The following is a 25,284-nucleotide window of genomic DNA, read 5'->3' as shown; positions in this document are numbered from 1 at the left end:
TGATTTCCAAGATTGGACTTTGCAGAGAGAACGGGCTTCCTGATCTGATTTATTGGGTGAAGAAGCCAGACAGTCGAGCATCTGTTTCTTCTTGATAAGTATATATCCCACTTGAAATAGAGAGTAACATTATTTTCTACTTCTTGATATACATTCTTATCTAAGCCTTCGTTTGGAAGGGCTTTCTTACTGCTTCTTATTGTGCGATATTTTCCTATAAACATGCAAATTTAACTAATCCAAGTACTAAAATTTAAATTTGATATTTAGATAATTAAAAGCTTATTTATATGTATGGCATCAAGGCTATTTAGTGCTAAGCTATCATATTCATCACATAATCTTGGTTAAACTTCTATCAATCGCAAGATAACTTAAACATGCCAACAAATTTGATTAATGAAGTCATCTTAGCATTTAAAGTTACTCATCAGCTTAAAGTGAAGTTAGTAAATACTTCCTAGAGAAATATTTTTTTTCAACGATCTCATTGTTTACCTAAAGCTTATCCAGAGGTACACATATATATTGATAACTACAAGTTAAATAGTCTTAGGCTTTGTTTGGAACAGCTTTTTTACTGCTTAATACAACAACCTTCCAGTAAAAAAAATAATTGAAACTAGCAAAACAACAGTGGCAAAAAACTATCCCACATGAAGCTTTATTCATTTTATAAAAAACATTGTTAAATCTTATCATGTAATTTCACTTACATTACTAAAATGTACCCTCTCGTGTATTTTTGAACCTTGATCCTAGATTAATGGATAGGGCCTCATATTCTAGTTGACTCTCAGCATATCCGCTTATAAATTTTAATATATCTAATAAAATCATAGAGCTTCTCTCTCCAATTCTGTCTTTTTCTTGATTCCCTCACTTTTGTGAGGCTTATTCCATAAAAAAATTTTAGTATTGTCAATGGATATATTTGAATCCAACTAAAATTAAATAGAGAAATGTAATATTTTCATTAAACTTATATTATATATTATATGTAAATGAAGCATACTTTAAAATCAATAATAAAAGTGATTGGAATATTTGATTGAAGTAACAACCCATCTCATGGATTGGTGACATGGATAAATCATGCAATGAAAAGAAAAAACACACAAAGAAGCAAATAAAGATGTAAGGTAACAATTTTGGCCAAGTAATAATTTCTTCACCACTTTTAAATCAATAGGAAGTGAAAAACATAAGCATGTCCTAATATGAGTACTCTTTTGTATTACGCGAAAAGTATTAGAATATGTCCCGATCAAAGAGCCACACTAACATTGCCTTATTTTAGGACTGGTAATATCTTATTACAACAGAAGGACAATATTCCTATGCGTGCATGCATGGTTAAAAGAAAGCATGTCTCGTATAGATTTGGAGCCAAAGTAAATATTTAAGTATTGGACATATCAAAATCATCATCCAAAGCTAAATTCCAAATGAAAATTCAGATCAAAATTTTATGAAACATACTGTGTAACATAAATTGTTTATTCAGGTGGATCACTCAAATGAACTCGTCTTTAATTTGAAAATATTTTATGTGCATGTACACAAATAAAGATGTCATGATTATTCGATAAATTTTACGCTGGTAGAAAACCTTCCACTTTTCTCATCTAGGATTTGGGACCTGACAACGCAGTGTTGAACGGCTGCCTTCGATGATCCAGTTTGGAAAGAAGATGTATTAGATTTGACTTATGGTAAGAAGGGTAAAGGTAGACCTAAAAAGATTTGGTCAGAAAATATTAGAAATGACCTTTCTTTATTAGATTTAAATGAGAATTTAACTTTTAACAAGGCATAATGGAGAAATAGGATTCATGTAGCCAACCTAACATAGTGGGATAAAGGTTTGATGTTGTTGATGTTGTTGTACACAAATAAAGATGAATTTTCTAGCCTCAGAATAAAAAGTGATATGAGCCTAAACCAGGAAATTGACATTGTAGGTAAAAGAAATAAGAAAATTTGAGAGCAGCTTAGAGAAGGAAAGAATAGAGTGAACTACCACAACTGAGAAATGTCATGGTCAAGCGCATTCTTATTAATTTGACAGATTAAAGCATTTTTATTATGTCATACCCATTTTAGAAATGTGATGGAATGTTATATACTTTGAACGAGGGAAATTCGGTCAGTGGATTGACCTAAGAGCAAGGATCATTCATGAAATACGCGCAGGACTTTTATTATATCCTATTGCACGGTAGTAAATTTTAGTTGATTGAGTTGCTAGATGAGAGGTTCAAAATGAATTTATGATCATCAATTCTTAATCGACCAAAAAAAAATAGAATGTCTCAATGTTTATAAAGAACTTAAACTTGCAATTATGCATAAACTGAGTTATCTGTACAATCGACCCAAATTATTTAAAGCAATGTTGAATGTAGCTTGAACTAACTTAGCATGATTTGATTTGGTAGTAATTGGCTGTTGTAGGTGCCCACAATTCATTGCAACTCAACTCCCAGAAGGATTAAATTGAAAGATTAATATTCAAGGGCATGAATTAAGTAAACCACTAACTAGAAAAATTTTCAACCCATTAGAAAAAATAACAAACATTGTCAAAACCAACTAAATAAAAAAATCTAAGCCAACATCCAAGGGGGAGGACACACCAGTCATACTGATTAAGGCCTCATTGGACAAGTGGGAAAAGTTCATCAACTTGTCCGATAGCTCATGCAAACGTGTGAGATGTCATCTCCTCCAAATAAAGAAGATTAATTAAGTCCAAACTGGTCAAATGGGATAAGCCCCTCAACTTTGTCGAATAACCCATGCAAAAACGGCCTGTGGGCTCCGAAAATTCGGCCCCGGCCTTCCCTGTTGCTTTTCAGGGGAGTTTTAATGGATTAATTTCCAGGGTAAATTTTTGGGAAGGCAGATAAGTTTTGTAGATAAGATACTATCCAGAGATTTCATCCTCATTTTGAGGGGACTTTCTAATATGGGTTCTAGTTTCCTATAGGCACAAGCCCCTATAGTTAATTACCCCTCCTGATCACGAGAGAGAACTTTCGATTAAGGCTAGTCGTCAATCAGATACGTAAATATATGTGGTATTTGGCATATAATAGCAGCATGGGCTTAAGTATTGGGAGTTTGATGTTTAAATTGGAAATTTTACCATCATGCACTTAAAGCGGATGGGGGAGGAATGAATGATGGACCTAATCAAGATCTCATGGTTTCGTCGTCCCGAGCCATCATGATCCTTGGTTTACTTAGTCAGAGGAGGTAGTCGACCCATCCTGATAGAAGGAACATTGTCAGCAGTCATAGTTTGCTGCGTCCAAGGGTACCTTGCAGACCTGGAAGAATATTTGTCTAAGGGGACAAATTTGAATCCACCTTAGCTAACAGAGGGTTTTGTGTCCTGTCGATTATATCCTATTGATTCATATCTCAATGATTTGATGCCATTGGGGAGCATACAGGCTCTGGCCATGACCGTAATTTAGTGGTGTCATTTGGCAGCAAATCAAGCGGTTCAGAGGGCCCCGGTCAAAACCGTTTATCCTGCGGTGTCATTTGGCGACAAACCCATCGTTTAGAGGACATGCAAGAGATTGTTTGAGAATAAATTCTAGTGATATTCTCGACCAGACATTAGCTCTTTGTGAGCTAAAGTAACTTTCAATTTATCCACCTCAGCAAATTGTTGCAGATGATGGATGGATTTTGTGCTTTAAGTTTTTTTATGATTGAATTTCAATTTTAAAATTCTAGACTTTAGATAATTTTTGAAGTTATTTGAACTTTTAATTTTTGAAGTTTTTTGAATTTTGGATATTTGGGTGGCATTTAAAAAAAATGTGGAGTTAACCCCTCCTATTAAGATCTACGTTCAACACGGTCATCATCGGGGTGTTTACAGGGTCATTGTATTTTGTCTGTTGGATTATGTCGACTCTGTCAACTTGTCGACAGAGGATAGGGTTCATAGGCTTTATGTTTTGCTGATGATTTTTTTTGTCATAGACCTTAAAGGTCTTATATGATCGTATAAAATAGATATTTCGGTCGACACCCTAACCGTATATCTATTTGATAGTCGAGCCATATCGACTCTTATCTATCTATATAGAAGGATCGGGCTCGAACTGTGGTTCATTTATTAACCCGCGCAGCATCCCTAGACGTCACGTGTATACCCATAACACGCTCGTCGAGGCCCATGCGGGTTTAAAGTTATATGTGCATTTTGGTGTGGCTATATGCATACATATTACAGTACATGTGCAGGGGGCACTCTAGAAATTTGACAGATCTTCTTCCTACTATGATAGCTTGTAGATATTCAAATTTGTTATAGCCCTTTCTGTATTTGCCCGTAGATGATGTGTTAGATGCACGACCACTATTTACCGAGGAACTTGCAAGCCTCAATAATCTTATCCAACTCAATGTTCAGAACCTGGTTGAACTAAGATTTGCTCACTCCATAATGATTTGATCTGGCTTTCTCTTCCGAGAACTCTTATAGGAATCAACAAGCAACTCCTTGATTATGATAATCATATGGACATTTTTTTAAGGAAATTATAGATTTGTTTTGTTATTCATTAAAACTCCAATAAAGAAATTTATTTAACTTGAAATCTATTTTCCATATCTTCATATTAAATATTTCAATGTTAAAACTTATAGCATTACACGACTCCCACAAGAAGAGTTGAAAAGACATAAAGTTCCAATTTTACCGCAACAGACAAGATGGAGATAGATGTATGATATGACAATAATTACAGCAAAAGTATGAACATTCCAACCACAACACACTACTGAATTTCAAAGGAAAACAATTGACTTAGAAATTGTTATAGATGGAAAACCATCTCACTTCTAGCATATTTTAGGTCTTTATGAAGGCTTTTCAAGAATAAAAACTCTTCCTGGTACAAGTCATGATAAATGACAATTCAAAAGCTAATGCTATTTAAAAGTAAAATGAAGCAAGCAAGAAAATATCCAACGCAAGAAATACTAACAAGGAAGAAGTGCACTAAGTCATTGCGCTCCCGCCACAAGACATATGGCATTAAGGAGGGCTTAAAAGCTTCACTTAGGTCTCCTTTAAATAAAGAGGTAGGAAAACAAAAGAAAATTAAGACATTGGAAATATTGATCAAGTTTACTATAGGCTAAGAAGGACAACCTCCAAATGATGCTACTATGCACCCAAAAGACACTAGTAAGGAGGACCAAAAAGATCTCCGTAAAGTCAACATCCACATGATGATGTAATATCAACCATGGCCAATCAAAGAGTTAGAAGATCCTCATATCAAAGAAGTTGGTGCTCTCTGCACTCCATACCGCTATCATGCTTTTGGATGGATCAAATAAGACATGGAATTGCAAATAGCCAGAGTGTATCATAAACTTTACTATCAGCAACTAAAACAAGGATGACTTCAAATGTGAGGTTACATCTCTAAATATAAGCAACATGATCCTAAGTAATTTGTACCTTTATAATCGAGAAATATAAATTATTGAAGGCAAATCCACATCAAGAAAGAAAAGATGAACAGCTTATAATGCTATTTATATTGCTCCACTAGACCTTGATTTTATAGAAGTCAAGAGCATGATGAAATAGTGATAAGTTCACACTATTATTACAGGTTAAATCAAGGTATAAAATAGCGCAATTGGGCATTGAGGCATTTTTCGTTCGTGAGGCAAGGTGTAAGCATCAAGGTGTTTTGAGATGTGAGCCTCAATATCAAAAAATTGCTTAAAGTGCAAATAAAAGTTATAAGTGATTTTTTATATTATTCCCAAATAATATATTAAAAGATGACATATTGTCTTTTTATTGAATTATGCAGTAGCAAACTGACATACATATGAAACAAAAATTGCACAAGATGTAAAGTGACAAGTGATAAATTATATGAAATATAAATGAAATACAAATATACATGAGCAAAAAATATTAAATATAGAAATTGCATAAAAATATCATATAATGTTAAGTTCAACTCCAAATTCTTTCTTTATCAGTTCCCTACTCATCCACATTTAATTTCTAAAAAATGTTAAAATAATTGGCAACAATTAGAAAATCATCTGAACTGTCATCATTGAGGGGGTCTTTATTTGAGTCATCATCATGACAAATTGATCTCTCCCCTATTGTTGCCTCAAGAAAAACGGCGCGTCAGCATAAATTCCTCTTTGCAGACAAGGATTCCATCTTCCTTGGGTCAGATTGTAGTTAACTAGATTTTCCCTAAAAGTAGTGTCAGGGTTTAGTTAGATCTGGATCCTTACTTCCCAAGAGCTCAAGACTCATAGTTAATTACCCCTCTTAACGCATAACGCATAAGAGATAACTCTCGATTAAGGATAAATAATTTTAGATGATTTTACCCTCAATTGTAGGGAAAATGGAGGTAAACCCGATCAAGATATCATGGTTCCATCATCCCGGTATACCCAAAGTTTCAGTTTAGCAACACTAGCAATCTGTGATGGTAGTATCTAGGGAATCTGATTAGCAGCCATGGGTTGCCCACTCTAAAGAATCCTTAGTAAACTAAAGTAGTTAGATGTAAATTTTAATTTTATTGGGTTTTGGGGTTTACATCTATTAGAATACCCATAAGTTTGAATTGAAGCGGGTCTTACGGCTTCTCCTAGAAGTAGTCCGGGTGTTTGAATTTGAGTCGAGACTTACGACTTTCATAAAAGTAGCCCGTAAAGCGGGTCTTACGGCTTCCATTAGAAGTACCTCACTGGTGAGTCTTACAACTTAACTCTATAGACTAAGATGTCCATTGGTTTGATTTTGATTGTTTGGAGTTTAAGGTTATTGCACTTCATTTAGCAATATCCCTAACGTGTGAGTCTTATGACTTCATTTATAAGTTTTTCATTAGCGGGTCTTACAACATAGTCCTATAGGCTAAACTGCCCATTAGTTTTGATTGAGGATTTGATATTTCATTTAGAAATTTCCCAAATAATAGGTCTCACGACTCTCGTTAGAAGTCATCTGGTTATTTGGGTAGGATGGGTCTTATTGCTTCCTTTTAGAAGTAGGCCAATGGTGAGTATTAACTAAGCTCTGTAAACAAGGCTGCTCATTAGTTTAATTGTTTAGGTTCTACAACATCCCTTATGAAGTAGCATATAGATTTATAGGACTTACTGCTTTCCTTTGGAAGTAGCCTACTTGTTTATGTTTAGAGTATATTAGATTTTAGATTTTACCCATAAGTACTTTAGTTTGTGGTTGCTTGCTAGCTTGACACTAGACCTTTAGCTTTCAGTTGTTTACTAGCCTGTAGTTCCTATTTGATACTAATTGTTTTTACTACAGTACCTTGCTCTTTTTCTTTCAATATTGTACATTATACCAGTAATAACTTTAATGTTTCAATAGTTACTTTACTGTACGAGTAGTTAAGTTACTTTATTATACCAATAGTTACTTTAATATACTAGTACCTTCTTCTTTTGTTTTCAATACCGTATTTTAGTGTAGCACTTGTTCTTTTCTTGCCTTAGCAATTTAATTTCAATGCTAATGAGTTTTATTTGGTTGTTTGCAGGAATTTGCATAGGAGAGACTTTGGAGAGCTTGGAGGAGCATTGGAAAGCTTGCAGAGAAGCATCAAAGATGCTTTTCTTTTGTTTGAGTCGTAGATTTAGGAGAGGAGTTTCAGCGTAGCTTGTACTTTATGGCCAATTAATGGAAAAAATGATAATTTCTTTTTCTGCATTTTATAAGAAAACTCAAAGTGGTTCTTTCCACATTAATTGATTAATTAATTAAAATTTTAATTTCAATCAATTTAAATTTCATTGCTCTCGAATTTCTAAATTGCTCACATATTTTTTTAAAATTCCTCTCAAATTTTAATTAACCAATTAATTAAATTAAATTAGCTAACTTTAATTAACTAATTTTGATTCATTAATCTTAATTAAACAACTAATTTTAATTAATTAATTACAATTAATCAATCAAAATTATTTACTTAATTTCAAATAATTAATTGTTTTTAATTAAACAATTAATTTTTATTAATCAATTTCAATTAATTAATTTCCATTAATTAATTAATTTTAATTAATCAATTCATTTTAGTTAACTAATTTCAATTAATTTTGATTAATTAGTTTCCATTAATTAATTCTTTAAATTAATTAATTTTAATTAAATTAGTCAATTGATTAATTAAAATACAAATTTACTCTTTGATTGCTTCAATAGAGAATTTCTCGTCTCCTAAGAGATTTCGGTAATCTCCTGGCGTCCCCTCCCCTAGCGGGGAGACCGGGGCAGCACTTGTCGTTAATTTTTTCCTGCTCGGATCTAAGATTAACAGTGCAAGGTCTTTAATTGGATTTCATCCCAACTTAATCTAAGATCGACGACATGAGGTCTTCAATTTAAAACTATCCCGGCCAAATCTAAGATCGACGGCGTGAGGTCTTGAAATTAAAACCATCGCAGCCGAATCTAAGATCATAGCAGGAGGTCTTGAATTTAAAACTATTTCGGTTAGATTTAAAATCAACGACGCAAGGTCTTTAATTTGCTCTTCTCCTAGTCAAATCTAAGATCGATGACTTAGGTCTTCTACTGGATTTCATCCGTCTTTAAGATTTATTCAATTATATAAATCTTAACTTTAATTATCGGCTGCAATTGCAAATATATACAATGGATAGCAATAGACGACTTCTAATTGCTACTTCGAACTAGCGAGCATATTGTTTCCTTTAAGTAGTCTCCATAGGAAGAATACTCACTATAGCAGTTTTGAAACAAGGCAAACAGACAGCTTCACAAGGAAATATAATTTCGAATGGGAGATTCTGCACAGGAGGCGTTCACGTGTGCTAGAGCGAGGTAATCTGGACTTCAAACCGACCGGTGGAGGATTGGTCGCGTGAGACAAGGGCACGGAAACGATTGAGGCGTTCCCTTATTTGGTTAGATAGATCCAGAGTAAAGTAAAAACGATTTTTTTTTTTCCTTTAAGTAGTCTCCATAGGAAGAATACTCACTATAGCAGTTTTGAAACAAGGCAAACAGACTCAGCTTCACAAGGAAATATAACTTCGAATGGGAGATTCTGCACAGGAGGCGTTCACGTGTGCTAGAGCGAGGTAATCTGGACTTCAAACCGACCGGTGGAGGATTGGTCGCGTGAGACAAGGGCACGGGCAGGCTGGAGGCGGACGGCTAGTCAGACAAGCGAAGAGTTCGTGTGTGGGGGGTTTTGGTCACGTGAAAGGTGTGTGGATTGAGGCAGACTGGGTACTCGGGAGGCGGGTTTCGCTGGAAAGGTCTGCTCGTGGTTAGCAAGCGGACTCTCGAACGGGAAGTGGGCTTTTCAATAGAAGGTTGGATCGTGATTGGAGCCTTGGAGGTGTCTGCGCGTGTAACGTTCGCGTCTAAAGTTAGCAACCGTCGACAGTTCAATCAAAGAGCAGGAACTTAGAAGGAATCGAAAGTGTGAGTTTCTTTTTTTTTTTCTTCTTTTATTGTTAGATTGTTGAAGACAGTTGCACCAACGAAAAGTAGTGTCTTTTAGCAATCAGTTGCTTACAGTGGGGCTGGATCAAGAGCGTGAAGAGATGCGTCTTTATCAATGGTGCTCCAAACAAATTTTTTGGCTTCTAAGAATAAGTGGAGTATTCACACTAGCTGTTTGGTTGCCTGAAAAGAAAATGCAGTATAAAGTAAATGCAATGTAAAGTAAATGCAATGCAATCTGAATACTTTGAGACTGTTTGGTTGTCTGCAAAATAAACGCAAGAACCTCATCCACATGCTTATCCTGCATCAAGCCAATCAATTAAATTGTTGGCTTGTTGCAGGAGAAGTGGTGACGCTCTCCATATAAACCTCTAAGAAACAACAGCCTCTCTTTACCTGGAAAATGGCTGCCTCCACCGCTGGTCCATGAGAGAAATAGAGGCGGTGAAGAAGCCAGACTCTCTTTGCCATTTCCGCGAACACTGCGAAGAACTCCTGCGAGTCCGAAAATCCTTGGCCGGAGCTTATGGCCACCCTCCGACTAAGGTCCCCGAAGAAGGAAGCCTCCATCTTTGGGTGCACCAAGCTAAGATATTTCGTTCTAAAGAACTTCCCTAGCTCCGCTCCTTTTGCCTCCACCAGTTTCCCGAACTCAACTCGAGGAACTCCTAGAAGAATCTCCAGCGATCCAGCAACGACCGCCCATCGAACGAGATGCCGAAATCGCAATGATGGAAGTCGGAAAAAATACACCGGTAGACGAAAGATTCGAAAGCGTGAGTCCAATGCTCCGCCTTACCTCTCACAACCGGTTGAATGACTTGGAGGTGGCATCCCACTACAGGAAAATCACCCAAAACCGGCGGTTTTTTCCAGCGGTTTGGGTGGTAACATCGGCGGTTTTCGAAAAAAGCGGCGGATTTGCGGCGGTTATCAAACCGCCGGAAAAAATGGCGTAGGAAACAATTTGCCGATGGTTTTTGCCGGCGGCTTAATTAGCCGACGGTCGGAGAGAGGTCGTCGGCGGCAAGACAGCGCTCGATCGAGCGAGAGGCGAGCGGAGGCGACGGCAGAGCTCGTCCGTAGTGAGAGAAGGAAAGAATAGAAATGAAATGCGAGGCTCGGGCCTGTTAATTTTAGGGCATTTACCGGCGGCCTTCCGGCGGTGCCGACCGCCGGTAATGGGGTCACTTATCAACGACGGTCTAGGCCGCCGGTAAACCGCCGGTAATATTGAGGTCCGGTGGTTATATGACCGTCGCTATTAGCGGTGGCTTAACGTTACAAAACCCCCGTTTAGGCCGCCGGTAATAGCCGGCGGCTAAACCGCCGGCCAAACCGCCGTTATTACTTGCAGTCCAATAACCGCCGGTCATGACCGCCGGAAATCGGCGATTTTCCTGTAGTGCGATCCTTCCTAGTCGATTGTGGATTTTGGAGGAGTTGGAGACAGGCAGACGCTGATTACGAAGGCGTTCGAGGAGGCGATCTATCGGATAGAGCACTTAAATCGTCCCAGTGGTACGCTTCTCTACTTTCCTATCGGAGTCTGGATCACTGGAGCGTTTAATCTCACCAGCTAAATGACGCTTTTTCTAGCCAAGGGCGAGAGATTTTGTAACCCGCTCAATTTGAGCGGGTTTCAAAGCCGCACGAAAGCCCGCCCCAATACACCGCTGGACTTCCTTACTTTCCGCTCTAAACCAACCAAATGACCTAATTTATCAAATGCATGCATTCCGAATATTTTACCCTCCTAATTCTGCATACCAAACAGCCCAATAATTCTTATAACATCCATGCATTGATACCACAGAAACCATCTACTCTGACACAATTACATGTTATATGATGATTTCAAGCAATGCACATATCAAGAAATATCCTTCGATTCTCTTCCATCTCAATTCATACTATTAAGTCCCCTCCCCGCAATAAATTCATTAACTACACTTCCAACTTCAACAGAACTGCAGCTAGGGACCTTCTCCAATCCACAGATATTCATTTGCTTATGAATCCTAACTGCATCTTCCTACTTTCCTTCTCTTGAGTACAAATTGGACAAAGCCACATTTAATTTTTAATAGGAGAATCTTATTGAAGAGATTCAGAATTTCTTCAAACCTGGAGCTTTTCATGCAAATATCAATAATCAAATTAAAGGTGGTGAGATCGTTCACAGCGGGTGGCATCTGAATGAATAAATCACGATCTTCTCCAAACCGAGAAGCAACAGCATACCCCTTCTTTTTTTTTGTCTTTTTTAATTTAAAACTAGTCAACACCAGTCTCATTTTGTAGAGTCCAATACCTCACAATATGCTTCTTCTTCATTTATTTCAGTCATCTTTCTCTTTCATAAATATTTTTTATCAACATGAAGATTAGATTAATGCTCCAAAAATTTTAGAGGAGATAGTGGTGGTGTGCGAGTTTCAAGTGATCCTTGACGGAGGCTATGAAGGTGATGGTTGTGGCAAAAGTGACGGGCTGGAGGTTGAGACAGTCGAGAGGAAGTTGTTGCGACTCGATGGCGCATGAAGGTGTGATATGTTCGGAGTTTTACTTTAGGAATTATGGAAGTTTTAATAAAACATATATATAAATAGGTAAGCCTCATGCTAGTGAGGTGAGACAGGCCTTAACCAAGCTAAGGCGCAAGCATTATAAAAAAAAAACTCGAGTGAGCCTCAAGGAGTTTTTCACTAGAATTGCACTGAGATGGGCCTCAAGGTGAGACTCATATTACGCAATTTTAAACAATGGGTGAAATATAAGAAGTCTATCTTCTCGTTCAACATCTTCTCATTCAATTTCACATGCAAAAAAGTCGACAATCATCCATTGCAGCAAATTTGTAGCATTGTACCATCACGAAGGTGATAAACATGCCTTTAAACAAAATATCCAAATCTCAGCATATCAAAGAGATGACTCCAAATTCATGAAGTACCAAATTTTGAAAGCATCAACTTGAAAAGTTACAGAGCTTCTAAAACAAGAAGGAAATAGATTAAGTTGCTTGTAAAACGTAAATCTATGTGATATGGATGCCAAAGAAAGGCAGTAAAATGAGTATTAAATCCTTGACAATTAAGTACATCTCTAATTAATGACTAAATATTCAGTGCATATGCAGATAATCAATCCAAATCATTGTGGAACAAAGAAGGGCCACAATGCAACGGAGACGAAAATTTTGTTTGAATTTTGACTAGGCAATAAGCTTGGGTTAGTCGAGCATGCCACAGGATGGCCCTAATGGTTGGCCACTACGCATGATTTCTTTAATCATCAAGACCAAAAGAGTAGCGGCTAAGCCACCTCATAAGTTCTTCAACATCACCTATGCTTTATTTTGTTCTTCTATAACAGCAAATGAACCAGTGGCAGCCATGAATCAAGAATTTCTCAAGGCATTTAAAAAGCTTGGTCACATAATATTGGACCAAACACTGAGAATTACACCATCTCCAACATGCGTTGAGGCGCAGCAGTTGACTGCTATAAGTTGGTTATACTAACATAGCGAAAGGCCAATGTTGTCGCCATATATATTGGATGGGTCTGCCACGAAGGTAGGAGGTGAAGTTGACTTGAGTGCTCATTTAGACATGCTTGAATTAGGAAATGGTCTTCTATAGCATATTGCATAATATGGTTATCAGCTTACTTAGTATAAAATATAAGGTATTTTTATATTTGTAAGGTAGTAACTTTAGGGCATTATTTGTATGGATTAATGGAACGCAAAAAAGTTGGGATAAGGCTAATCATGAAATTAAGTAATGATTTCTTGACCATTATGAAGTTACTAAGGCTTCGTTTGGTTTATTTCCCCTTACGGTATCAAAAACGTCAATAGTAGAAAAGGCCTTTTTTAAACGGAGAAAGCTAATATATAATGCTTCTCAAAACAATAGAGAAAAGGAGTTTTTAAAAAAGTTTGGCTCACATCCAAACAAGTTCCACAACTACGTTTTCCATTTCAAACTGAGAAAAAGAAGGAAAAATGTGAAAACAAACGAGCCCTAAGAATAGAAGGTCTTCTACTTATTGGATAAAAGTTTGCAGAAGTTTGAAGCTATGTTGAATAAACAAATCAAATTGCCTGTTTTATTATTTGTATAATTACTTCCCCATTTGAATACTAAGTCAATACCAATTCTTCAAAACGCAACAGATAAGCTCCAGGCTTTGCTAATAATTTCAATAGCAAAAAAATGAAAAGAAGGATTCATTAGTCGTACTCAAAAAAGTTAGGATAAGGTTACTCATGAGAATGATATGATGTTAGGTAATGATTTCGTCACCACTTTGTAGTTATTATGAATAGTAGGCCTTCTACTCATTGGATAAAAGTTCACATAAGTCTGAATATATGTTAATAAACAAATTAAACTCTGTTTTAGGATCATTTAAAACTAAGCTTCTAGTTGTAGGACTTATCTAAAGTATTCACAAGACATGATAAATACATTTGTGAGCAAACCTTTATAAAGTCACTTCGAGAAGCTACTCCTTATCTATCCCTAAAATTACGGTGCAAAATGGACAATAAAATGACTTAAATCAACCGCATATAAAATTCAATCAAACATGGTACTTAGAGTATGTGTTCATCGTTTGCAGTTACCTAGCAAAGAATTACCTAACCAAGATATGGATCCCAGCTATGACACTAATGTTTTGCATTTTTTATGAGTCCTATTAAATTCAACATAATATAATCCACTAATCCATTAACTTCAGGTAATGTAAACATATTTTTGGATTAAGACATGTCCATGAAAGCAAGAGAGAGAAGCTCTAGGAATTTTATTTTTTATAAAAAAGTTATACATGATCTTTGTGTCCTCCCCCTAAAATGACCCTTTGAATATATTTATAAGATTTTGAGTGCTACAAGAAAAGCTATTCAAGAAATAATAATAAAGTACATTCAATTGCTTAAGACATGTAGCCCAAAATATAACCAAGAAATATATGAATAATACGTAGAATATGTGAACTATTGACATGTGGATAGTTACAAATCAAAGTTTCCATCTTGAAGGTTACCATCCTTAATTGATTTGATCCAACCGCTAACATGCTGGAAGGAATCACTAACCAGTTGGGTCTACTTGCTAAAAGAGCTGTCAATTTACCTAAACCTTTCTTACTGGATGAAGTCATCGACTTACTGATTAAGGTTACCAACTTGCTGGATGAAGTTGCCAACTTGCTAGGATGACTTGCCACGTTGTAGTCAACTATGTGGTCAACTTGCAATATGGCCGACTTGTAGTATGGCCAACTTGCAAGCTGAAGTCGCCACATTGCTAACTTATCAATTATCATGAGCTAGTTAAGTCCATCAAGGGCCTAGACTGGTTCAAATTGAATCGAGATCTTGAAATGTTTATCTGTATATTCTCTTATATCTTTTAGAAAGCGACTTGCAAAAAAAAGAAGAGACTTATAAAAAATATATATAATTACTGAATTATCAATTCAATGAAAAATAATTATCGTTAAATAACATTTATTGATTTTCACACAGAGAAATTCTATAAACACTTCCATGTTTTCTTTGTTGAAGCTCTCAACACTAATCTCCACATCCTACTCCCTTCCAAGCTATGGATCATATTCCTTTTTTTTTTTAAGAATCTTGCTACAGCAATGACACAAATGAACAAGGATAGGGAGGCTAAGAGAGATATTGGGAGACTTCTTGCCCTCCTTTGAAAAAGATAAAGAAATGGATGAGAGTGGGAAGAAAACTGAACTTGAAGTTCCTACTATATGTGACTTTCAAGAAAATATCTCCCAACAACGAAGGTTAACAATAGCTCTAGCAAGTTATACTTGGATGGAGGCCACAAAGAGAGCTTTAGGGATACTCTTGCTGCATATGATTTACTTGAAGGTGATCAGTTAGTCAATTCCCCAGCTCACCTTGCAGTTAGATTGGCGAAGAAAGTAGCTTTGAAAAAATAAGTCGATAAACCTCTTTGAGTTGTCGATTGAGGGTACAACGATTTTGGCTCTTGACTTTAAGACAATGAGAAAAGCTCTTGCCAACTTGCAAGTTGAGTTCAATGCTGAGAAATTGAAGATGTCACATAAGATTACTGAGATTCAACTTTTTGGTGAATCCGAGAAGATTCACCTAGTGATTTGAAATAGAAAGCTAGTTGCCTAGAAGTCATTGCTACTTAAGTGGCCAATGACATTAGGACAGAGATTAACAACTTGAAGGGAGAGGTCTTTATACTACGAAGAACTGTTAAGTTCTTCACAATTGAATCAATCTACTGGGCCGATTTCTTATTTTGGCATCTTATTCATAAAGGCTTAGTCGCCACAGAAGTACTTTCTGACCATATTGTTCAAGTTATAGTAAGAGGAGTAACTTCTTTTAATATTAAATTTTTACATGTAGTGATGACTAGTAGTCACCATAATTGAATCACTTATGATGATTTTTTATTAATAATATGTATTTTTTTGTTTATTGTGGCAATGATGTGATGTTTAGATCTCTTATATATTTATAATCATGATGATTTGACTTTTTCTATATGATGGTGAAAGGCTTCAACATCCATTTTTTCCTATAAGTGGTTTTGTCATAGTTTCATTTTAGCATTTTACTTCTCTGAGTCTCATCTTCTCTCTTTGCTTCTTCTGTGAATTTTTTTTTAAGCTACGAAATGTCCCGAGCTTGTCTCAACTATACATGTAACTTTTTGACTTCTAATTGAAAATGCACTTCATTGGTTTCTCAATATAACTTGAAGTCATTGATACAAGAATGGAAGATTAGAGAATATTTTATTGTTCAAGTTCTAGAGGCAGGAGAGTTTCGCAATGTTATGAAAGAGCATAAGCTATGTTTCTACAAGAATCAATTTCATCTTGGATTGCAACTTCCTTTCTTTCCTGAGGTTGCGACAATAATTCACTTCTATGGCTTGGTACCCACACAAATTGTACCCAACTCATTGACAAGCATGGTCACATAAACCAACGAGAGCACCAAGTAAAGTGGAGTTTAAATCTTTTTAGATTCATGTTTACAATGAAAGGATATAATGATGGAACAATTCTTTTAGCCTTCAAATATGTAAAAATTCAAGGCTTAGAAAATAGATGCAGGGTTGAAAAAATAGTTCTTTTTTGTGAAATCGACTGAAGGGTGGTGCCCTAAAACTAAAAAAATATTTAGAAAAGTTGACACAATAACATCTTCATATGTCACTCATGAGATAGTTTATATCTTCTTGGTAGAGCACATTTTATATGACAAATTCGCACAAGACACTCATTTTAGAGAGCAATAAATTGACTAGCAAGTTGGAGTAGCATACAAAAGAGAGCCAGGCTTTGAAGCATTTACTTTTAGCCAAGCTAGTGTCCAATAGTTTACATTGAATATTTTAGGAAAAAGGTCTTTAAATACATTAATATTTATAAGATATGAACAGAAAGCTGGTGATTATTCAATCTTCTATGAATAAAAAAGTTGCCAAGTTGTAAAGAAAAATTGTTACCTTAGAATCTTCTCTCACTAAATCAGAATTGGCCACATAAGAGATTGTCGAGTCCTTGTGTTTGAAGCAACTGCGAATCATTGAATTGGAGGACTCAATGAGAAAATCAAATTCAAGTCAACATGAGACTTCCCAAGTTCATGCACTTGCCAAGTTCCTTCTCTTGCCGAATACAGAGACGAAGTGAGGAGCAAATTTCTAAGAGGCCATAACTTTCAATCTGAACATTTGGGCCAATGAGAACAAGATAAAAAAATGTGTGGTATAATATTAGCATGTTTTATGAAAATACTGACAGATTTTTGAGGGGCAAGAATGGTGCAACCTAAAAACAAACTTTGTTCTAGGAATGCAAAAATAAACACACTTCCTTTTTCATTCACTTAAACCTTGAATAACACAAACAAACACAACAATAAAACATTACTAACACCACTTACAACTTATAATAGAATAAGACATGACACAACTTAAAACTTATAATAGTTTTAGACAAGAAAGATTCAGGTGGAATGGGAACCGTGAAGAGAATAATAGATAGAAATCCGAGACGAAATATAAGAAGGAATGTAGAAAAGGATAACTTGCAAGCTATGACAAACACGCAGGTTTCACGTTCCAAATTTTCATCACATCTCTCTTTCACAAAAAGAATTCAGCCCCAATTTCTAGGAGAAAGAAGAGGGAATAGCATTTAATAGTTCACATAATTGTGCCACCAAAAACAGCCAATAGGAGTCTATCAAGATAGCCCATTGAATGTGAAGTTAAAACACGCTGCATAGAAAACAACAAGAGGAAAATTTGAACAGCCAGCAGCAGGGAAAACCGATCCAAACAGGCAACCAGCAGCAGGGAAACCAAGGGACAGCATGGAAACCGAACAGCCACCACGGGAAAACCTAACAGCCACATGGGAAGACCAAACAGCCACAAAAAACCCCTACAAATCAGCTCCTACCTTGACTGCATCAATTCTCCCCTAGTGGAAGAATCTCATCCCCTAATGAGAATGCCTCAAAACTTCCATGATGTTCCGAATGCGCTATTTCTGATGGGAGATCTTCCTCTTGAATTAAAACTTCAGATTGATTTGACTATCTTTTTTTTTTTTTTAAAGTAAAGAAAGACTCACATGACAACCTAATACTTTGATACCAAATTTATGCAACCAAAAACAACATTGGTTCTAGGAATGCAAATTACAAACTTCCTATCAAAATAACATAAACACACACTGATAGAATATAAAAACATACCACTTCAAACTCACATTAAACAGGACATAACTTCTTACAACTTATAATGAAACATGACACAACAACACTTCAACTTTCAATAAAACACGGCACAACAATAACTTACAATTAATTTAAGTTTTGAGAAGAAAGTTATAGGTGAAATGGAAATCGTGGAGAGAAGAATAGATAAATGTCTGAGACAAAATATAAGGAAGGTAAAAGAGGATAGCTTGCAAGCTATGGCAAACTCGCAGATTTCACATTTCAAATATTCATCCCATCTCTCTCTCTCCAAAACTCTCTTTCAAAAAGGAATGCGGCCCCAATTTATAGAGAAAGAAGGGAGAATAACATTCAATAGTTCACATAATTATGCCACCAAAAATAGTCAATAGGAACCTATCAAGACAACCCATTTAATGTGAAGTTAAAGCACACAACATAGGAAATAGCAAGAGGAAAATCTGAATGTCCAGCAGCAGGAAAAACTGATCCAAACAGGCAATCAGCAACGAGAAACCAAGGGACAACATGGAAATTGAACAACCACCATGGGAAGACAAAACAGCCACATTGGAAGATCAAACAGCCACCAAAAACCCCTCCAAATTAGCCCCTACCTTGATTCATCAGAGACCAAACAAAATAACGAAGAAACCAAGCTCATCTTCAGGATATGTGGATAATAGTCATTCATCAAGTTATGATACTTGAATTGTTTCTTATATTTATATTTGTCAAATATCATGTAATTGTAATTTATCTTTTTTTTTAAATGAAATTAAAAAACATCATTTTTAATGCATTTTTCATTTTATTTGACATTAAAATTTGATTTTAAATATAAGATGTGATTTGAATCAATCCACCTTATTACCTTTTGTCAAATGTTTTATGACTTGTATATGATGAATCTCAAAATGATTTAATCACATTATCGAGTGTAATGAATCTCCAAATGATCATTTCACGGAGGGAGAAAAAATCATAACAAATTATTTAACCGAATATAATGTTGGTATAGTTGGATTTTAATTGACACCTTAGATGGACCCCACCTTTCGCCAAATCTTGTCTTCCTGATGTTAACCATCTCAGAGTCTCGGATATAATAGTCAAATCTTGTCGCAAAAAGGGGAATCTAATTCTAGGGTTAAACCTTCATCCTAAAAATCTAATTTCAAAAGTTAATAAGAATTCTTTTAAATTAAATTTTTCAAAAAGATAGACTTTTGTTCCCCAAGTGTAATTGCATAGTAGTTAATTATTTTTCAAAAAATATATTGTCAAGTAAATAGGAAAATTTTCATATGCACCAAGTTATTGAAATCCATTTGGTGAATTCCAACATGTGCTAAATTAATGAACTCTAATAGGCAAATTGATGTTTGTGTCGAGTTATTGAACTCAACAGGTGAATTATCGTATTTGCCGAGTTATTGAACTTCAATGGGAAAATTGTGGTATGTGTTGAGTAATTGAGCTCTAATAGGTGAATTGCAATAGTGATTTTAATTTGGTTCTAGCAAGCTCATGGAAAATTTGATGATTTCCATGGATTGAATTTAATTTAATTTAAGAATTCAGTCTTAGGGGCCTTAGTTCCCTAGTTCTCCTATAAGGAGTAGTCTTGTAGCTTTTAGACAATCCTATGCTTAAATCATTCTGATCCAAAACATAAGTTAATCTTCATTTACTTAATCAGCTAATTGTTCAATTAGGAAATTAGTTCTCTAACATTGATTTAAATTACCAATGTGTCAACTGATTCGAAGTGTGTTGAAATCAACTAATTGAGTTTTCCAACTCTTGATAGTTTTCTTTTGCATATATATATATTGTGTGTGTAATTAAGTCTCATACTAGGAACAAATTCACCCGGTTCAGTGTTTGTTGATCAACTAGTTGAGATCTTTCTAGGACAATCTTGCCTTCTATGATTACAAATTCTCAACAATTTCCCATCTGATTTAATACATTGGATGAGTTCCCGGAGCCACAGCTTAGATCTGAGAACAAGTTCCCAAAGCTGCTATTAAGATCATAGAATGAGTTCTTTGAGTACTAGAATTGAGTGCGAACATTGGATCTTCTATTCACTGTGTTAGAGTTCTTCTTTTCGCAATGCCTAATTTCTACTCCTTGGCATCAATACACGTTCATTGCATCTTTCAATATGTTAGATCTAGAGTTGTTGCAAATGACACCTAAACCTTTTACTCACATGACCATGGGGTTCTTAGCAAAAACTCCGAAGTGAGAGAGTGATAGGGAGAGAGAGAAAAGAACTTAGAGAAATGAGTTTGAAGAACGAGAAACTATGGGGATTTTATTGCAATAAAAAAATGATTATAATGACATGATTTGTGTGTCCTCCCCTTGAAATGGCCCACTAACTCCATATTTATAGGATTTTGGACATCATAGGGAACGCTGTTGAACGAATAATTATAAAGCATATTTAATTACATGAGACATGTAGCCAAGAAATATATAAAAATACATGTCAAATATCCGAACCATCGGCATGTTGATCAAAGCTTCCATCTTGAATTTTGGAGTCCTTAATTGATGTAACCCATTAGGCTAACTTGCCAGAGAAGCCGTCAATTTATATGATAAAGTTTTCTACCAGCTAGATAAGGTTGCTGACGTACTTGATGAAGTTGTCGACCTACTAACTAAGGTCGATGACTTGTTAGATGAAGTCACTGACTTACAAGGGTGCTTGTCGAGTAGTCGTCCTGTTGTGTGACCAACTTATTGTATGGCCGACTTGCTAGGTAAAGTCACCACATTACAAATTTATGAGTTCTCATGAGCACGTTAAGTTCATTAGAGGCCTAAACCAAGTCAACTTTAATGAATCAAGCTCTTGAAATATTTAAGTGTGGGTGTACACATACTGGATAATAGTCCTAGTTATCATAGACTCATAGTAGAATAGAAAACATAAAAGCCTGGAAGGAATTGATTATGCTTCTACACACTTAAACTACCTATAAACCTGATTCACCAAATTATGTCCTCCATTCAATTACACGTTCTTAGGAAAAAGTGATGAGGACATCAGCAGGAGATTTTGGTGCGTTTATCAGAGGAGGCATCGGAGATCGACGGCTACGATCAGGAGCCTTTATTTTTTATGCATTTTATGTATCGTTTATATTATATTTTAGTTTTTCCTATTTTACCCTTATGGGTAGTTAACTTGATGTTGTATCCCTAAGGGCACTTTAGCCCTAAGCCCCCACTATTGTATTTGGAGGATGATTTGAATGAAAATTTCAGCTTTTGTCTTCTTCCTTGGTGTGAGCACTTGAGAGAAGAGAGAGAGACCCGTGGTGTGGGTGAAAGCAATACCCGCCAGCCTTGGAGGAATTCGGGCTCACGGTTTGTACCTGTTGTTATTTCCCTTTCCCTTCTCCACCCTACCATAGCCGTCGGCTCCCTCTCCATCTTCTTCACAAACCGCCGGTTTCATCACCCCCTCCACCCAAACCCGCCGGCCCCTTCCCACACCCCTTGCCCACAATTCCCTAGTCCCCACCGTCACCTCCACCTCTCCACCTCTTTTCCTAGACTGCCGGCAAGCCCAAACCCCCATGCCTAGCCGCCGGCCTACCTAGGGCTAAGTTGGAATTCAAATCCAATTTACCTCCTAAATACTTTCCTAAATCATCCCAATATTGATTTGGAAAGTTTCTAATTTGAATTCAAATTAATTTGAATTTCAAAATCCTTTCCTTATCAATAAATCTAATTTAGGAAACTTCCCCAATCTCAATAAATCTGAAATTAATTCAGATTTAGATAACTAATCACCAATTAAAGCCTGAGACCACATATATTGAATGTAGACAGATTTCCTCCCTCCTTTGGCCGGCCCCCTCCCCTTTCCTTTTCCTCTCCCCAATTAATTCCTCATCCCACCAATTAAGCCCCTTAATCCCTCTTAACCCGTCAGCCCCTCTCCCCAATTTCCCCTAATTAATTCCCCATTAAGGTATTATGGAATTTCAAATTATCCCTCCCTCTCCACTAACAAAAATCTGAAATAAATTTCAAATTTTAAATTATTTGCCCTCCATATCTCTTTATCTCCCCTTGCTCCATCAAAACCCCAAGGAAGGATCCACCACCAATTGGCCTATTCTTCCCATGCATGGCCAAACCATATCTCGACCATGGAATCGTGATTTGATTCTCAAGGTCAAATAGATGTGCTACAATCACCATTGTTCAACATTAATCGGGAGATCGACAACAACGTAGAGGAGTACGTTGACAAGATCTTATTCTCCTTGACCAACGCCATCGACGACCACTAACATCCAATCTCGTGACAACTTCAACATCGTCCACCCACTCCTTCAACTCCAGCTATCTTCTCCTTGGACGGTATTGTAAGCCCCTCTCTTTCTTTTGGTGACATCGTCAATAGTGCTAAATTTCTTCTTCCGCTAAGCCAAAAAGAGATTGAGTGAGGGAAACTCAAGGTGAATATTCTAAATATTAACCCGTGGATTCTTATTACGGCATAAATAGTTTTACTGTACTTTTCTGATATTATTTTAATTGTTTTCTTCTCCAAGATTGTAATCGCATGCCACATCAAACTTCAATTGAAAATTATTAAAGTTAATTCTTGTTATACATTAACCTTAAAGTGGCAAGTTTTACAATATTTTATTAATTCCTTGCAAATCCTGTATGTATCACATCAAAAAGTGCTCCATATGGATGCATCGAATTTCACATTCCATGGCCCCCCTTCTACGCCCATTTACATTGTGTTAAATTTGTATGCCAATTAGAATACCCAGCTTCAACAAGCCATGTTGACAAGCTCCCCACCTAAGATTTTAGCCGTAGTACAAACAAGAGGAGCATCTCCACCATACTCACATATCAATCCAAGTGAAATTCTCTTTCCACCATCATTGACTCAACCTGCAAAAGATGAAACCAACAGTTGCAACAACCTTACTTCTCGCTAAGATACACAGTTTCTTTCATGTACAAGATTTTCATAAAATTTAGCAGATTGAACATCTACAAACTAACAAAATTATTGCAGACTGTACACATAACTCTCAAAGGGCAGCACTAGACATTCCAAAATGGAAAAAAAATAGCAAAAATTGTTAACTCTTACTGTAACCTTCCAACTCCACTGTGAGCTCTAACCCGCTCGCCCTCTACTTGAGTAACAAAAGGTTCAACCATTTCCCCTGATCTCATGGAATCCAACTCCAGCTCTTTATGTCTAACTTGCAGTGTCATCCTCTCATTCTCTAGCCTTAGCCTTTCATTCTTCATCCTCAGACTCTCCAATTCCCTATCCTTCTTGCTACAAAACCTCTTCCACTTCATTCGCCGCTTTTGCAGCTCAAATGCTTCAGACTGTATGCCCACCCTCTCCTGCTGAAGCAGCAAAAGTCGTTTCCTGATCCAGACACTCCTTTCACACTGGGTTTTTGTTGAATCCTGAACAACCAAATCAATCTCAGCGCAAAGTTTATCATAGCCCACCTTGCCAAAATCATCGCTTCCACATCCGTCATCTTCATCCTCATCATCCTCTTCTTTTTCCTCCTCATTTTCCTCATCCTCATCCTCAACCTCATGAGCATCACCGCACTTCAAAAATCCAACCTTTGAGTCCAGTACCCTTTGCCCGTTATGGTAAGCGCACATCTCTCGATAGAACAGATGTTTAGAACTCAAAATCCTCCTCACATCATCCTTAGCCTTCTGAGAAACATGAGGAATAGAATCCAAAAGAGCGGGATTCTCCACGACCTGGCAGGTGGTTCCCCTGCCCAGAATCTCATTCAACCTCTTATACCTCTTGTTCAGATCATTGAACTTGTCCTCGCACTGCTGGGGTGAAACATAGCATCCCTTCTGCATCATCAACTTAGACACCATCTTCCACTTCCCCTTTTTCTGCATCGCAACGCTCTGCTTCCGCCCGGCGGTATCCATCGAACCAGCGTCGTCACCGATCGAGGCCACGAGAGAGATCAGAAGGCGGACCACGTCGACGGTCCACTTCATGCGTTGCCAAGGTGAGCCCTTTTTGCCTCGATGAAGGGAGTCATGGCTGGGACTGTCCTCGCCACCGCCTCCAGCGATAGCGGCGTCTTCGTCATCACTGAATAGAGACATCGACTGAGCAGCGGGAGGGGGAAGGCGATGACGAGTGGAGGGTTGGAGGTCGAGAATTCCGGCGGAGGAACCGGGGAAGAGGCCGCCTCCAATTGGATGGTCCATGAAAGCGTCGCTACCGGAGTCACCGCATTTCCCGGCGGGCGGAAGGCCCGGGAAGAAACCCTAGGACTGTCTATGAACAGGGATTCGGAATAATAAACGTGGAGATAGTGGAGAGGGTCGAGCTATGGGCGGAAATCGGAAAGAGCTGCCTTGCTCAGTGGAAAGCCGGTCCATCAAGAGAAGCTGCGGAAAATACCCTTTTTTTTAATCTCAGTAAATATTTTTCAGAAGCCAACATTAAAAAAAAAAAAGGGTCGGATGATTTACCTAATTTCTTGTAATTGAGAAAAATATTGATATATTATAGTAGAATGAACTATTGAAGGTGCTTTAAAGGATTAAAATTATTTTCAAAATATCATTTTTGGTTAGTAGGGTCATTTTTTCTAGTGAGAGACCAAAAAGCCGAGTAAAAATCTTAATGTTGATGTTGATGTTAGTGCATGAAGCTGGCGTTAATGCGGCGCATTAATCTTATCAGGTTTAGCATGTATTGACGTTATTGATGATGAGGGTTAACAAAATATGTAATCATCAATGTTGATGTCGACTATGTACATCAATATTGTAAACAATTTTGTGCATCCATATTATTGACAAAGCCAAGAAACAAAGTTGGCTAGCGTTAGCATTTTATGTCTACATTGTGCACTAATCTAATAAGCAGTTATGTGTGTTGATGTTGGTGATG

At 36.8% G+C, this 25,284-nt stretch overlaps 1 protein-coding gene across 2 annotated transcripts; it reads right to left on the bottom strand.

The window, feature by feature from the left end:
• Nucleotides 1-77: 77 nt before the first annotated feature.
• Nucleotides 78-24,764, bottom strand: LOC110111265. 2 transcript variants are annotated; one of them, XR_003701710.1, is made up of 3 exons: nt 23,473-24,764; nt 17,074-17,293; nt 78-214 (listed from the first exon to the last, which is right to left on the bottom strand). XR_003701710.1 is itself a non-coding variant. In XM_028697548.1 (2 exons), the coding sequence occupies exons 1-2, from the start codon at nt 24,591-24,593 to the stop codon at nt 23,255-23,257; spliced, it is 1,134 nt and encodes a 377-aa protein (XP_028553381.1). In that variant the 5' UTR covers nt 24,594-24,764; the 3' UTR covers nt 22,982-23,254. The 2 variants fall into 2 exon arrangements, 1 of the variants encoding a protein (XP_028553381.1); XM_028697548.1 differs by lacking the exons at nt 78-214; nt 17,074-17,293 and adding an exon at nt 22,982-23,267.
• Between the last annotated feature and the right edge of the window lie 520 nt (nt 24,765-25,284).

Source organism: Dendrobium catenatum, unplaced genomic scaffold (genome assembly GCF_001605985.2).
Source record: "Dendrobium catenatum unplaced genomic scaffold, ASM160598v2 fragScaff_scaffold_970, whole genome shotgun sequence".
NCBI lineage: Eukaryota > Viridiplantae > Streptophyta > Magnoliopsida > Asparagales > Orchidaceae > Dendrobium > Dendrobium catenatum.
Note: the sequence above shows the minus strand (reverse complement) of the source record. Positions and strands in the feature narration are given on the sequence as shown.